At 41.1% G+C, this 12,852-nt stretch overlaps 1 protein-coding gene across 2 annotated transcripts in view; it reads right to left on the bottom strand.

The window, feature by feature from the left end:
* Positions 1-3,675: 3,675 nt before the first annotated feature.
* The window catches only part of RNF144B (ring finger protein 144B), an 85,630-nt gene continuing 76,453 nt past the window's right edge, over positions 3,676-12,852 (bottom strand). For both annotated transcript variants that reach the window (XM_062568039.1, XM_062568038.1), the window contains exons 5-8: positions 7,793-7,997; positions 6,704-6,848; positions 4,887-4,976; positions 3,676-4,684 (exon numbers count right to left, since the gene is read on the bottom strand). In XM_062568039.1, the coding sequence (XP_062424023.1) occupies positions 4,544-4,684; positions 4,887-4,976; positions 6,704-6,848; positions 7,793-7,997 (581 nt within the window). In that variant the 3' untranslated portion in view covers positions 3,676-4,543. The remainder of the gene's footprint in view (positions 4,685-4,886; positions 4,977-6,703; positions 6,849-7,792; positions 7,998-12,852) is intronic.

The following is a 12,852-nucleotide window of genomic DNA, read 5'->3' on the forward strand; positions in this document are numbered from 1 at the left end:
GACTGGGAGAAGGAGCTTATTACAGTGCAAAACAGGCTTCAAATTTTAAAAATAGCAGGCACTACAACACAAACACTTACTGTGGTATCACAGCAGTCAAAAGGTGATTTCACTGTCCATTTGTGGAAACTGAGTTGATTTTTGTCCACTCACATACCTTCAAGCAAATCTGAATATAATATCCAGTTTCTCCTTATTTATTCAAGTAAAAACTATGTACATTTTAAACTTATCTTTGGACTTCCTTATCTTACGCTATGTTACTGGACAAATAACAGTATATAGCATTAAACATCAATAAAGCACTGTAGTAACATTACTTACTGATTGCCCTTCTTGCCCTTCTCTGAGGTAAGCAGCCCCATGCACCATCAACAAATAATCAGTCACTGAGCTGCAGCATTGACCATCTCCTAGAGTTCTAAAACAAATATTGCAGAGAACTGGCGATGCTCGCACTATAGTGTGAGAACTAGTTACTTTTCGTTAACAGTTGCCTTGCAAACAGGTATTAACCTCTTCATTTTAACATGAGGACCTGAGGAGCAGGGATTTGGACCCTCAGCTGTATTTGACACAGCTCCAATGACAGCGGGGAAATTACAGTGAGATATCTGGCCACTGAGATATGTGGCCAGCTGCAGCGCAGATCCAGTTTTCCTGCGCAGGCCTCTAATTTTAGGATCTGATCTTTTGACATCAAGAGCCTAACTTACAGAAGGGCTGAATGTCCCCTGTTCAGAGGGAACAGACCAGTTGTCACCTTCATTTTCCAAGGACTTTGTTTGTAGATATGGTGAAAGTGAAGTTCCCAATTTAAAAGCCCAAGGTCTGTCTCAGCGGTTTAAGGCCACACGGCAAATGGGTGATGGAGCCAGGGTGGCAGCGAGCGTGCCATAGCATCCAGCACCTGGACATACCTGCCCTACAGCAGACATGAACTCTTCCCCATGTGCTACCTGCACACCAGGCACCTGCCACAGGGAGAATGCAAGAGACGGGGGAGGAGTGAGGACGAAGCCTAGGACTGACACGCACCATGCAGATAGAGTTTGAGAGGGTGGATTTACAGCTACACTGATTTAGAAGAGTCGCAAGCAGCCAGAGTCCCAGCCATCTGGGGAGGTTTTCTCTCCACATTTCTGTTAGTATCATTTGTCACATTTGCAACATGTTTCCTATAATGATCATTTGTCTTATATTTGCCAATCTGTTACGTTTACACAGCTAAAGAAAGGTGTGACTGTAGCTCATGATATCCAAATCCAGTTTTGGGGTAAAGACCCCCAGCTAAAGCCCAGGCCACTGCTAGGAGTCAGCATACAGGCTCTTTAGCTGCCTGCATTGGCACTCCGGCTGTTAGGCTGTGCTAACACCTGGATACAGTATTTTTATTGCTTTTGATACCCCCCCAGCCAAGCTAAACTGGCACCATCAGTGAAACAGGCACATGGAAAGGCACACCATCCTTCTACTCTGTAGGTAGCCTCTGAAAGGAGATACTTGCACTCAAACCAAGAAGTTAATAAAAATCATCTGAATAGCTTTACTTGCCAAAGCTTCACAGATACACATATGTGCAATGCTTTTAATAAAATATTACCTTTCAAACCATTAAAAAGATTCCCATTCTATGGAGAGTTTGCATTAAATTTAGAGACTATTTAAAGAACTGAAAAGGTCAGGATTTGTATCACAATAAAAATGGTGACTTTATGTCTGTCAGTGTATTCTGGGCAAGATACTGCCTTCCGTTACATTCCTTTAATGGAGGGAAGAACTTGGCACTTGTACGTAACAGCAGTATTAATGAAAAAACAGGAGACACCTTCACTGCGTTAGCTTTTTTGGTAAAAACTGGACAAGGGAAAGAGGAAGAGGACAAAGAAACAAACCAAGCTAGAAGAGAGTGTATTGGGCACAGGTAAGACTACGAAATCTGAAAAATCCAAGAAATTTAAGTAGTGAAGAATACTGGTACATCACAAAGCTGGTTATGGTTTAAGAAACTGTACAGCTCCGACATCTTTGTCCTTGAGGCTTCCTTAAAGTAAGATTCTTTCTTGCAAGTTTATAAGTAAACTGCAAATGACAGTAGTGCCATAAAAACATAGGTAGAAAAATAGTGCAAAGCCAAGGGCTGGATGCTTTAATCTGTCACAAGTAACCCCGAGCACTTCCATTACCACTCTTAAAGAAAACACATACAGAAAATATTCTCTATTCATTACAAATCGCCATTGCCTGCATTGCACTCTACATTGAGAACGCACTGGCTACCTTTCTGCTTCCCTCCGAAGAGGCAGACAGAGAATAAATATCACCTTCCAAACCAGCAAGTGCTGCCTGTCCTCCAGCCATGGCTGGCAGCAAAGTCAGACAGCATTTACAAAAGAAATCAGTTAAAAAGTAAAACAGACAATATCATTTAAGGCCCTCGTCCCTGCTAGTCTGCTCGACAGACTACACTTTCTTGAAATAAGAACATTTATCCCTTCTGGGAGAGTAACAAGAGAGCGGAGCTAAGCAAAGGAAGGTCACATTTTCGGCTGCTGAGGAGGTGCAGCTCGCGAGGCTCGGGCAGGCGCGCGCGAGAAGCCGTTCCCGGCAGCGCGGTGCACGCACACACGAGGCCAGAGCAGCGCGCGGCCGGCCGGAGACGACCGCCAGGCCGAGCATCTCGTCTAAATCTCCTCACAGCCCTCATCGAAGGGGCCTTGGAATTACCACTGGATATACTGCACGCTCCTATCAGTTCCCACAGATACCAAGCACATGGACAGGAGTCCCGAACAAAAGCCACTGCTGGCCAGGGTTACAAGGAGAAGCAGCTATTAGGGAAATAAACTCCACGGAGCAGAGTCCAACCTTAGCTACTCCTGAGCAAGCCCGGAGCAACTCCAGCTCTTCAGTGAGGCCGGTATGAATCTGCGTAGGCAGAATTGATACCAGAGTCTGAGGTGGATCGGTGGTGAGGCACGAGGTTAAAATGAGGGGTGCACTGAAGGACAGCCTTTCAGATCCATTGGTAACAGAGCTTGTTAACCTTGAGTACGACAGAAGAATTATCTACCAACGGATGGAGCTTATACTTACACAGCACTTCTTAAGTGCTCACTTCAGCAAATCCATGAGGTTGAAAAGAGGGGGTGGCTTGGCCAGTTCTGAGAAACATTTTTCAAGGTTCTTCCTGCTACCCTATGTTAACCGCTAATAATATACTGAGAACGTAGAAAATAAATTGTGCATTATTCACTCTTTGTCTGTATCTACAAACATACAGACACTCTATATGCACACAAACAAGATCCATATACTGTGTACAAAACAGGAGATGTACCATGGTCTTTCCTAAAACATTAGGTTCATGGTGAGTTTACTATACCCACATTAGTGATGAAAGTTATGCCCAAGGACAAGGCAATATGCATACACCCAGTATTTTAAGAAAGACATGCCATGTTTGATCTGAAAAAACATCAGCTTTCCCAAGGCAGCCCAGCCTCTGAAAAGAAAGCCCTACCTTAGAAATAGCTTTTTTATTCTTTACTTCTGTAACTCAGATGAATAGTATAAATTCCATTGATTTCAATATTGTAAGCAGACAATATTGTTAGAAACTTATTATAATAATAATTTTTTGATACTGCCAACAGCAAGATGAAAATGTTTTCACTACTGTTAATTAAACCACCTAGCTAATGTAATTAAATAAAGTTCATGTTGCAGTATGAATTACTGGTAGTGACACAGAGCACTTTATGCCAATGACATATTATACCATGGGTTTTCTTAAAATACAGTTCAGTACCTGTGTGCATGTATATATTTTCATAGAAAATCAGTCCAAACTATTCCATATAATAAACTTAGTTATGAAATGCAAATTATCAGAATTCTTGTCTGGGCAGTATGCTCCCTTTAAAATTCCTGTAATATTCTCCAATTCTTTCAGGTATAGGTGAAAGGAAAGCTGTGACAGATAGCTGACAGGAAACTATCAAACACATTTTCTTAACAGGTTGTTACCTTTAACAGGACACAAGCTAGCAGGCAGAAGAAATCAACAGAACCGTTCTCTCTCTCTCTGTCTCCTTTATAAAATATCCAAAACTTTCTGAGAGATCTGAGTGTCACCAAGAACAAATAGAAAGCACGGCAGTAACGACTGGGTCTGCAAAGGCAGAATAATACTGCAGGATCAACTCATGTGCAGCTGATGGAAGATCTAAAAGTTCTAGCAGTCTCAAAAGGTGGCTCGTATTTATGGCATGAACTACTACTGATTGATGTCCTGTTTTCTTTTTAAAAAGCAAAAACATATACCATATATCCTGCACAAATACATTGGCTTTTCCCACAGAGGGACTCGCTAGTGATAGAGTAGCCTGTCAAGAATAGGCACTTATCCCAAGAATAGACCAAAGGAAAAAAAAGAAAGAAAGAAAAGGGAACATTATTTGGTAGGTATGGCACCAAAATCCAACCATTGTGCTTTCTCACATACATATGCTGTACAGATGAAGGCTCAAACAGACACAGATTAGGTTGTTGGTGGGCTGTGTTTTTTCTTTTTGCTTCGGCAAGACTTGCAAATGCAGCAAATGATGCATGGAGATGCCACAAGCAGCAAGGGAGAGGTCACCAATGCTATGATACCTAACCCGACGAGGATCCCCACAACCTGAAAGACATAGAGGGAGAAAATACCTACTTAGTTAACGTGGAAAATAAAACATACGCGCATGCGTGTAAGCATTGCATAGGTCACAAACAACAGTTAGAAGCCTGGAAATAATCAAATCATCATCATCATTTTACCAAAGGGTAAAATCTCTTTGCTTCACGCACGTGTGACAGCTCTGCTTGGCTGGCTCTGAACCCACCTGCGTTCTGTTCCACATCACCGAAGCTCGCGAGTGGCCTAGCTTGTTCCTGCAAGGGCCTTTGTCGTAATGTCTTAAGAAGATATCGTTCTGAAAAAGCAACAGGAGAAGTTGTAAGAGCAGATTACGTGGACTTGGAGAGGTGTTCAACACCAGACTGGAAATACTGCTTTCCTGACACTGCTGTAAAATAATGTACTGCAGACAAATTCACCTGTCTTCCAAATAATTTTCTAAACAAACTTCTTACAGTTTTGAAAGGTGTAGTGTTTTGGGGACCTGAACTACTGTACAGTTTCTTCTCTTCCTTTCTTTTAAAAAGCACAACCATATGTCTATGCATTGCACAAATACCTGAACAATGACCCTGCACTGTAATTTGTTGATCATAAAGAGGCCTGTAAATATTAGGCATTTCTGAAAGCTACCTGAGAGATTATCTTTCTGAGGTACTTCTACCTTCTGTTCCCCTGCTATCCCTATACTTTCTGGTCATTTTCTTCCTAGACTTAATTGGAAGATTTAAAAAGTAGGAAATCTCTGTTTCTTATTTCTTTTCCCAGTGATATTTATTGAACTATACAATTTATCCTAAAAAGGTGATCTATGCTTTGCATTACCCTCCCCTAGATAGTTGCGCTGTAGCATGAGCACTGCTTTCTACTTCATTCTTCATGTTGTGAAATTACTTTCATTTAAACCTGCAGTCCCTTTCACTCTGCTCATTTAGAAAAGCTATATTTGAAAAACACAACTAGTCCCATTTTTTCCCTCTTGAACTGATTAAAACTTGATAAAAGCATGTCTACAGAGTCTGCGAAAATTTGACAGTCTTCCAGTTCAGCACAGTGTTGAGCAATCATTGTGTACAGTATGTACTCTGAGGCAAGCCATAAGATTGATTTGAAAACACACGCTCACACATACAAAAATGGGACACAATGCTAAGCAAAACCTGCTTAGCATGCTGAGAAAAGGAAGGACGAAGAATGAGGAAATCTCATCATTTGCTAGCTGTGGAATAAAAAAAGAAAAAGAAAATCTATGCGGCATTTAACATTATTTTATGTCAAGTGCTGGTAAAGTTATTTTCACACTCTCACAGTTGTTACTGATGACTGTACCAAAAAGGGAAGCCGTCATACACACAAGTACATTACGCCTTTTAGTCTTAATCCTGTTAGGAAACTCGAAGTCCAGAAAAGTTCAGGCTATTTAGTGTAATTTGAGAAATGCCCAGCAAAATGTACTTCATAACCCATGTTCATAATTCACCATTTTTGTCCTCAAGCCTACTAACTAATTATTCTCTTCAGCAAACACAGTGCTACAGTAGTACTAGGAAAGGAGACTTAGTTTACACAGGCTCTTAATATACTCTCATATTAAATCAGCCTCGTTGTCCAGTACCATACCCTTTTTTTGGACAGGCTGCAATTCTTAGGTTGGAACAGGTGGAAGACATTTATTCCTTTGACTCTCAACCAAGCTATTTTTATCTGCTGCACCAAAAGAGGGACTCAGAAAAATGTAGTGCTGGAACAGACCATGAGAAAGCAACCAGCCTGTCCCACGTCTTTCAAAGAACTATCATCAGACCCAGGGATATGGCTACAATCCTTTATGGAAGAAGGATGCTGATATAGCTAAAAGCACTGGACAAGTGAGAAGAAGAAAATGAAGTTAGGGGTTGAAACAAGCCAAGACATTCACCAGGGTATATCTACGACTTGGTGGAGAACTTTTATAGGGCTTGAGGCTCTAAACCCTAAGTCCCCGCTACCCTTTATCTAGAAGTGTTTTCCTGTGGCACTTACATCCAAGTTCTGTAGACAGTACCAGCAAAATGTGTGCTTGCAGTTCTTGCACATCATCTGAGCGCAGCCTTCATTGCGTTCGATATAGATCCGACAAACAGGACACTGCTTAATCGGTGCCTCTATCTCCATCCCGATAAGTGACCTAGAAGAGTAAGGAAACATAATGTGAAATATGAATGCAATTACTGCTCATACTGAGCTCCACTGCCTAGTATGTGTAGTACTTATTTTCCAGAGTGCCAAATATTGTAGTCTCAAAGTGTGAAAATTGGCAGTAGACTATGCTGAAGTATCCTCATTATTAGGTGTAGGACTATTTAGATAACTTGGAGAAAAAAAAAATACAGGGAGAGCTCTTTGGCAACTCCTGTTTGAGAAAGTCTGAAGCAAACAGAATTCTTAGATGTTTAAGTCCTTTATTTGTTGTAAAAAATGACAGAAACCTTTTAATATGCATGACTGAATTCAATCTCATTCTGAAAGCAAATACAGACGGTCACAGACATTATACGATTTAAAAACAAAAGTGTTTCCTTTCTGTAGATTAAAGGCTTATACATCCTTAACTGTAGGTTGTTTACACTTATAAAAAATCAGCATAAATCAAAATTCTCACTCACACCAAATGAGACATTTCACACCCACTTTGCACAAGAGTCAAGCTTTGTCTATGCAGAAATTCCACAAATATTTAGCAGAAGTGAATTCTTAATCACAGTAAGAGCACTGTGTGGATCCAGTTATGTAAGAATATTAGGCATTCTGCACTGGTAGAAGTCATAATTTTAACATGCAAACAAGATTTGGTGGGCTTTGCCTTTCTAAAGTGTTAGTAAAACTCCAAATTTGGTAACTATCCAAATAATAGTAAAAATAAATAATAAAAAAACAAAATATATAGTTAAAATCAGTAAGAATTACACTGGAATTATATTTAGGAAACACCAGGAGAGACGGACAGCATTAAGGATGCACCTAAGAAGCTGGAAGAAGGTCACTCCATGAAACTGATGCAAGGTACTGAATTAGCACCCAGTGCCAAAAAGAACTGGAAGAGCACACGGCCTCCACGGGTTTTCCCCTTACCCCTGTTCAGTCGGTACTACAGTAGTTTGGTTGTCCTGGCACAGGCGCGCTGGGTGCCATGCCTCCTCACAAGATGAGCAGAACTTCAGGTGGCAAGCCTGGCATTCAACTGGCACTGGCTGTCCCGAGTCACTCGGTTCAACATAGCACACTGCTTGGCAGTCAACTGCGGGGCACCACATCCTCTGAGGGTCCAAATGGACTTCTGAAATGTAAGTGAGAGAAAAACTGTTTATACCGTCCCCTTCTCATTACAGTGGCATTTCACTTAAGCATGTAAGACACAATTTGGTGTTTGTGTAGGGATGCAGAAGCCCTCCATGACTACTTCTGCGGGTGTCCAAGCCTACTCTCCTTTATGCAGGCCAGGAATTATGTTCTGCAAAGGCAGCTGCATTGGAATCATCTCCAGAACGCCAATACACTACATTGGGCATATTCTTCATCTTTTTTCTCTCGAAAGTTTAGGCAATATTAGTCAAACAAGTAACCTCCACTATCTGAATCCAAAAGCACAGCTAGTAGAGACCCACTGATACACTTTTCTTACTCATTCAAGGTGTCACGTACATCATCTGAAACTCTGAAGGATGGGAATAATGATTTACTCCAAAATCACTTGTCTGTGACCTCAAGAAGTCATGGCAAAAGATGAACATAACTGCTGCTTGCTGAAAAGCATATTCCTTTTATAAATGAGGGCAACGGAAACCATTCCATGTTTTTCATGTAAACAGAAGGACAGTCATTAAACTAACATCAAGTCTGGTTTTGTGTCTTATTTTCCCTCACCTTCTATCTATAAACTCAGATTAATATTCACCTCATTAAATGACCATTATTTGTCAGACATCAGATTACTACAACAACCAAGATAAAATTACAGGTGTAGGCATTGAATTACAGAAATTATTGTGAAGTAGCGTATGGTAAATGTTGACTCTTTCTCTCGCTCCCCAGCCTTTGTTCAAAAAATTTGGACTTCCAGCAGAAACCCAGCTGAAACACACTCGTCCTAAGAGCTTCTGTTGTACATGAACTTTATATTGCTCATTTCCATGAGCTGCCTCATGCCTGCAGACCCTGCCTAGAAAAGGGCTGTTATGCCTGTAGGACCTACCTGCATCTCCTCCTTCCCTAAGAGCCCTCTCGTACCACCACTAAAAAAAGATGGAGGGGATGCCTCAGGAATGGGTAGAAAACCCTGACTGTGACAGGGACAAGTTTCTCCTCTATTTCCAGCAGATAAAATATCACCCCACTTGCAACAAAGGGCATAAAAGGGCCCCAGACAAACAAGCTCTGGCAAATTTTGCTGAAGCAGTTAAAGGTGTTTCCTCCTGTGTGCCCTCCCCTGCCTGCACTGCTCCTCTGCAGGAGATCGCTGATAGCCCACAGTGAGGGGGGCTGGTGATGTCCATCAGATGCTTCAGTCAGCTCGATAAACAGTGAAATCAGTTCAGCACCCAGAAACTAGAAAATGGACAGCTAGAAATGTGCTCAGAGAAATAAACTCTCCTCAATCCCCAAAGCATAAACATACCCATGCATGACTATGAGGGAGAAGAACAGCCCTTAAACCTCATGATCCAAAGCACATTAGAAGCTTAACTCCTTTCTAGTATGACAAACCACTATATTCTGCTTGAAAACTTTGAGGTTTGAGGTTCTTTAAAATTGGGGAAAACATTTTAGAGTTAATACCCCTCTCTAGTTGACACGAATGTATTTCAACTTCATCCACCCAGAATGCTCAGAGCATACTGCTGGTCGGGGGGCGGGGTGGGGGGAGGAGTCTTTGCATTCAGAGAGTTTTGGGGCAAACAGTAAACTTGCAAAAAATAACTTAGTTCATCCTGAAACTATTCAGAATGCTTTTCGACAGACACTTGGAGAAAAAAAAGCCATTTTTTAACAACCATATTAACAAAGCCACAAGAGGAAGACTAACAGGTAACACCTTTTATTTCAGAGCAGACGTGGGAGAGAGATTTAATCTACTCCCTTGCTTGAGGCAATCTGAATCCCAGTCTTGTCAGAAAGTGTCATTTAGCCTGGGATTTTACCAATCCCTGGGCTTGGTTTTCAGCCTCCATTGATGCTATTCCAATCTGTACGTACAGAAGTGGCAGGCCATGATGCTCACCTTGGAGATCAGATGACTACTAGGTTAAGCAGTCACTCTCAGTTTCTGTTTTAGCACCTACTTCATTCTTTTATTCCAAACATGAAATATTTCCAAAAGGGCACTGCAGAAAGGATTCAGGAAGATCCAGTTCTGATTATTCCAAAAGCTTGGACTTTCACATAACAGGATGGAGAGTCAAGTTGCAATCTCCATCCACAGAGATTAGCACCTAGACCTCCATATTTAAGGTTAACTCATTGGCCACTGTGGCATGGGGTGCTATGCCTGGGGCTCTGCTGAGCTCACTTATTTTCCCTTCCTTTTTGTCTAGGATGCTTACAGCGAGGAACCAAGTGAAGACGACTGTCTGCTTTGGTGGTTGCAGGACATGCAGGCAACTTGTTGTGACTTCAGGTAATCTTTACCCCTGTCTGAGTGCTCTGACAGATATGGAGATGGCTTCCACATCTACAGAAAAGGCTTTATTCTATAATTTAGGCAGTGCCAAGAAACCATCTGTACTCTCTACCTCCTCACTGGCCATTTTAGGAATCTAATCCCTTCATTTCCCTCATTCTCTTACATGTGCTTCCCTTTTCCCTTTTCTCCAAAAGAAAAGCCAGACAGTTTTCTCAAGACTGAATGAGAGACAGAACAAAATAGTTTGTATCTTCATGTGTGTGGAAAGGAGGGAGAAAAGGATAGGCTGCACAGCCCATCCCAAGTCTTTTAAAAAGCAGTGTCCTAATTAAGGACACTATAGAAATCATTATTTCTACAGCTTTCCTCAGTGTCTCTCCAAAGAGGTGCTGAACCAGGTAAGACCATGCCCAGTGCTGGCTACGGCATTAACATCATCACACAATGTGCTGAAATGCAAACAGAAAATGTGTTTTATGTTCACAAACAGCATTTGAACAAGTCAAAGTGCAGTTCCTGCAGATAGCTGTTAACATACTCAACTTTGGAAACCTAAGTCCTCATATTCTGTTTTTGGATGAAAGACAGGATGTCTGGTTTTGACATTCACTGGAAGCAGGGAGAGCAGGGTTGTAAATTTTACTAATTTCTACAAAATTGTTGCAGCAAGATGTAAGTGATGCATGAGATGAAACTCTTTCCTCTCCCACTTCCTCCATTTTACAAAGAACCTACAGATGGTGTTTTGCAATCCATGCTGTCTCATACTGTTTGCTTTACCATGGAGCACAAATGAAACCAGAAAAAAACTGAAAAGCAGCAGTCAAAAAGAGAGATATCATATTACTCTGACAAGCTGTTCAATCTTTTGGTTAGGGCCATTTCTCTCCCCAGCCTTTCCCCAGCCTCCCTGCAGCTGGTTCAGCCACATTCACTCCACTCTGAGGAGGAAAGTCTTCCCAGGCAGTGCCAGAAACCAGAGCCCCACCAGAGGGATCTGGCCCATATTGACAAAACAAGCAAGTGAGCAGGTGAGGCATGGGAATAGACTGTGGAAATGCAGCATCCAGAAGGAAGGAGAATTTATGGCTCAGGACTGGTACTCACTGAAAAGATAAGAAGCCCATGCTTTTTACAGAACATTAGGGAACACCTCTTACATGCTTTTGGGTCAGGCATAAAATGGAAATTCTCCTCATTTATCCCTAGGCTTACTAAACAACCATCACTAGAACAGAAGTATAATGCATACGTCCTAACCACAGCCTATTCCTCTCACTGTATTTGGTTGTTTCAGATGGCCACATCATCCTTCTCCTAAACAGACACATAGCAATTCCTGTTTTTGCTATTAAAATGTACTGCATGAAAGCCTTGTGGCTAGGTCCTGATTGGATGCAGATATGTAACAGACAAAAAAAGCTTCCTTTAAGTCTGAAAACATTTATGTTCTAAGAACACAGGAAACACAAGATGAGATAATATTTTCAGTGTATTCCTAATTAAGCAAGTGTATATATAGATGAAAATGTGTGTCAATTCATTCTTACAACTTTTCAACCCAATATTAACTGTCCAATATCTTTAAAAAATGGACATAGAGAGGAAGGATATTTTATGAAGCTAAAACACGGGCTGGGGAAAATAGACGGATGAGCTTTTGAGTGTACAAGTCCTTCTTCAGGTTTTTAGAATTTCCCTAAAAATTCATCTTTTGATAGAAATTTTCTCTAACAGTGAGACGCATCGGCTTTACTCAAAGACTGGCGATGAAAGGCTACAGAACAACAGTGAAAAGAATTAGCTATGAACTTGGTGACTTGTATTTCTAGTAAAGCAAAGAGGATACTGAAGCAAGACAGAGTAGAGAACAAAGTTTTAAAATAGACTGATAGGAAGAAAGTAAATCTGGGAAAGAAAATAAGGATATGTACCTATAACTCAACAGAATAAAATTGAGAGGAAAGACCTGGAATATAGGAAATGGAAGTGTTTGAATATATGCTTTTGTTGATCAAAGCAAAAGTAGCAAAGGATTCCATAGCACTTGACAGAATTTGGTGTATAGCCAAAGATCTGGCAACCCCATTTCTCTGCATTTCTTCCTCTTTACCACACTTACTTCTTCTCCCTCCCCAAAGAAAAAAAAAGTAGTTAATCCAAAACTCTAATACTCTTCCCCAGTGCCTGGTCTGGTGAAAAAACCCAAAACTAAGAAGAAAAGGGAGATCAAAATATTTCATATATGGGGTTTTTTGTTCATTTTAAAATAAACTCTGAAATGTTACTAAATTTTGTATTTCGTTTCCTTGAAATGTCATCTGTAATTGAGTAATTCAAGTGAATTCATAGTCCTTAGAAGGTGCCACATGGCTAGGCTTCTGGCTGACTTCAGCTGTGGCCATCTGAGGGAAAGGTCTACGGGTCAACACAGAGACGGGTGAACTGCTTTTGCTGCTAGGTCCAGGAGCCACGGCTGAGTTTGGTTTAGGGCTGGTGTGAGAATGGATCA

This window comes from Rhea pennata, chromosome 2 (assembly GCF_028389875.1).
Source record: "Rhea pennata isolate bPtePen1 chromosome 2, bPtePen1.pri, whole genome shotgun sequence".
Lineage (NCBI taxonomy): Eukaryota > Metazoa > Chordata > Aves > Rheiformes > Rheidae > Rhea > Rhea pennata.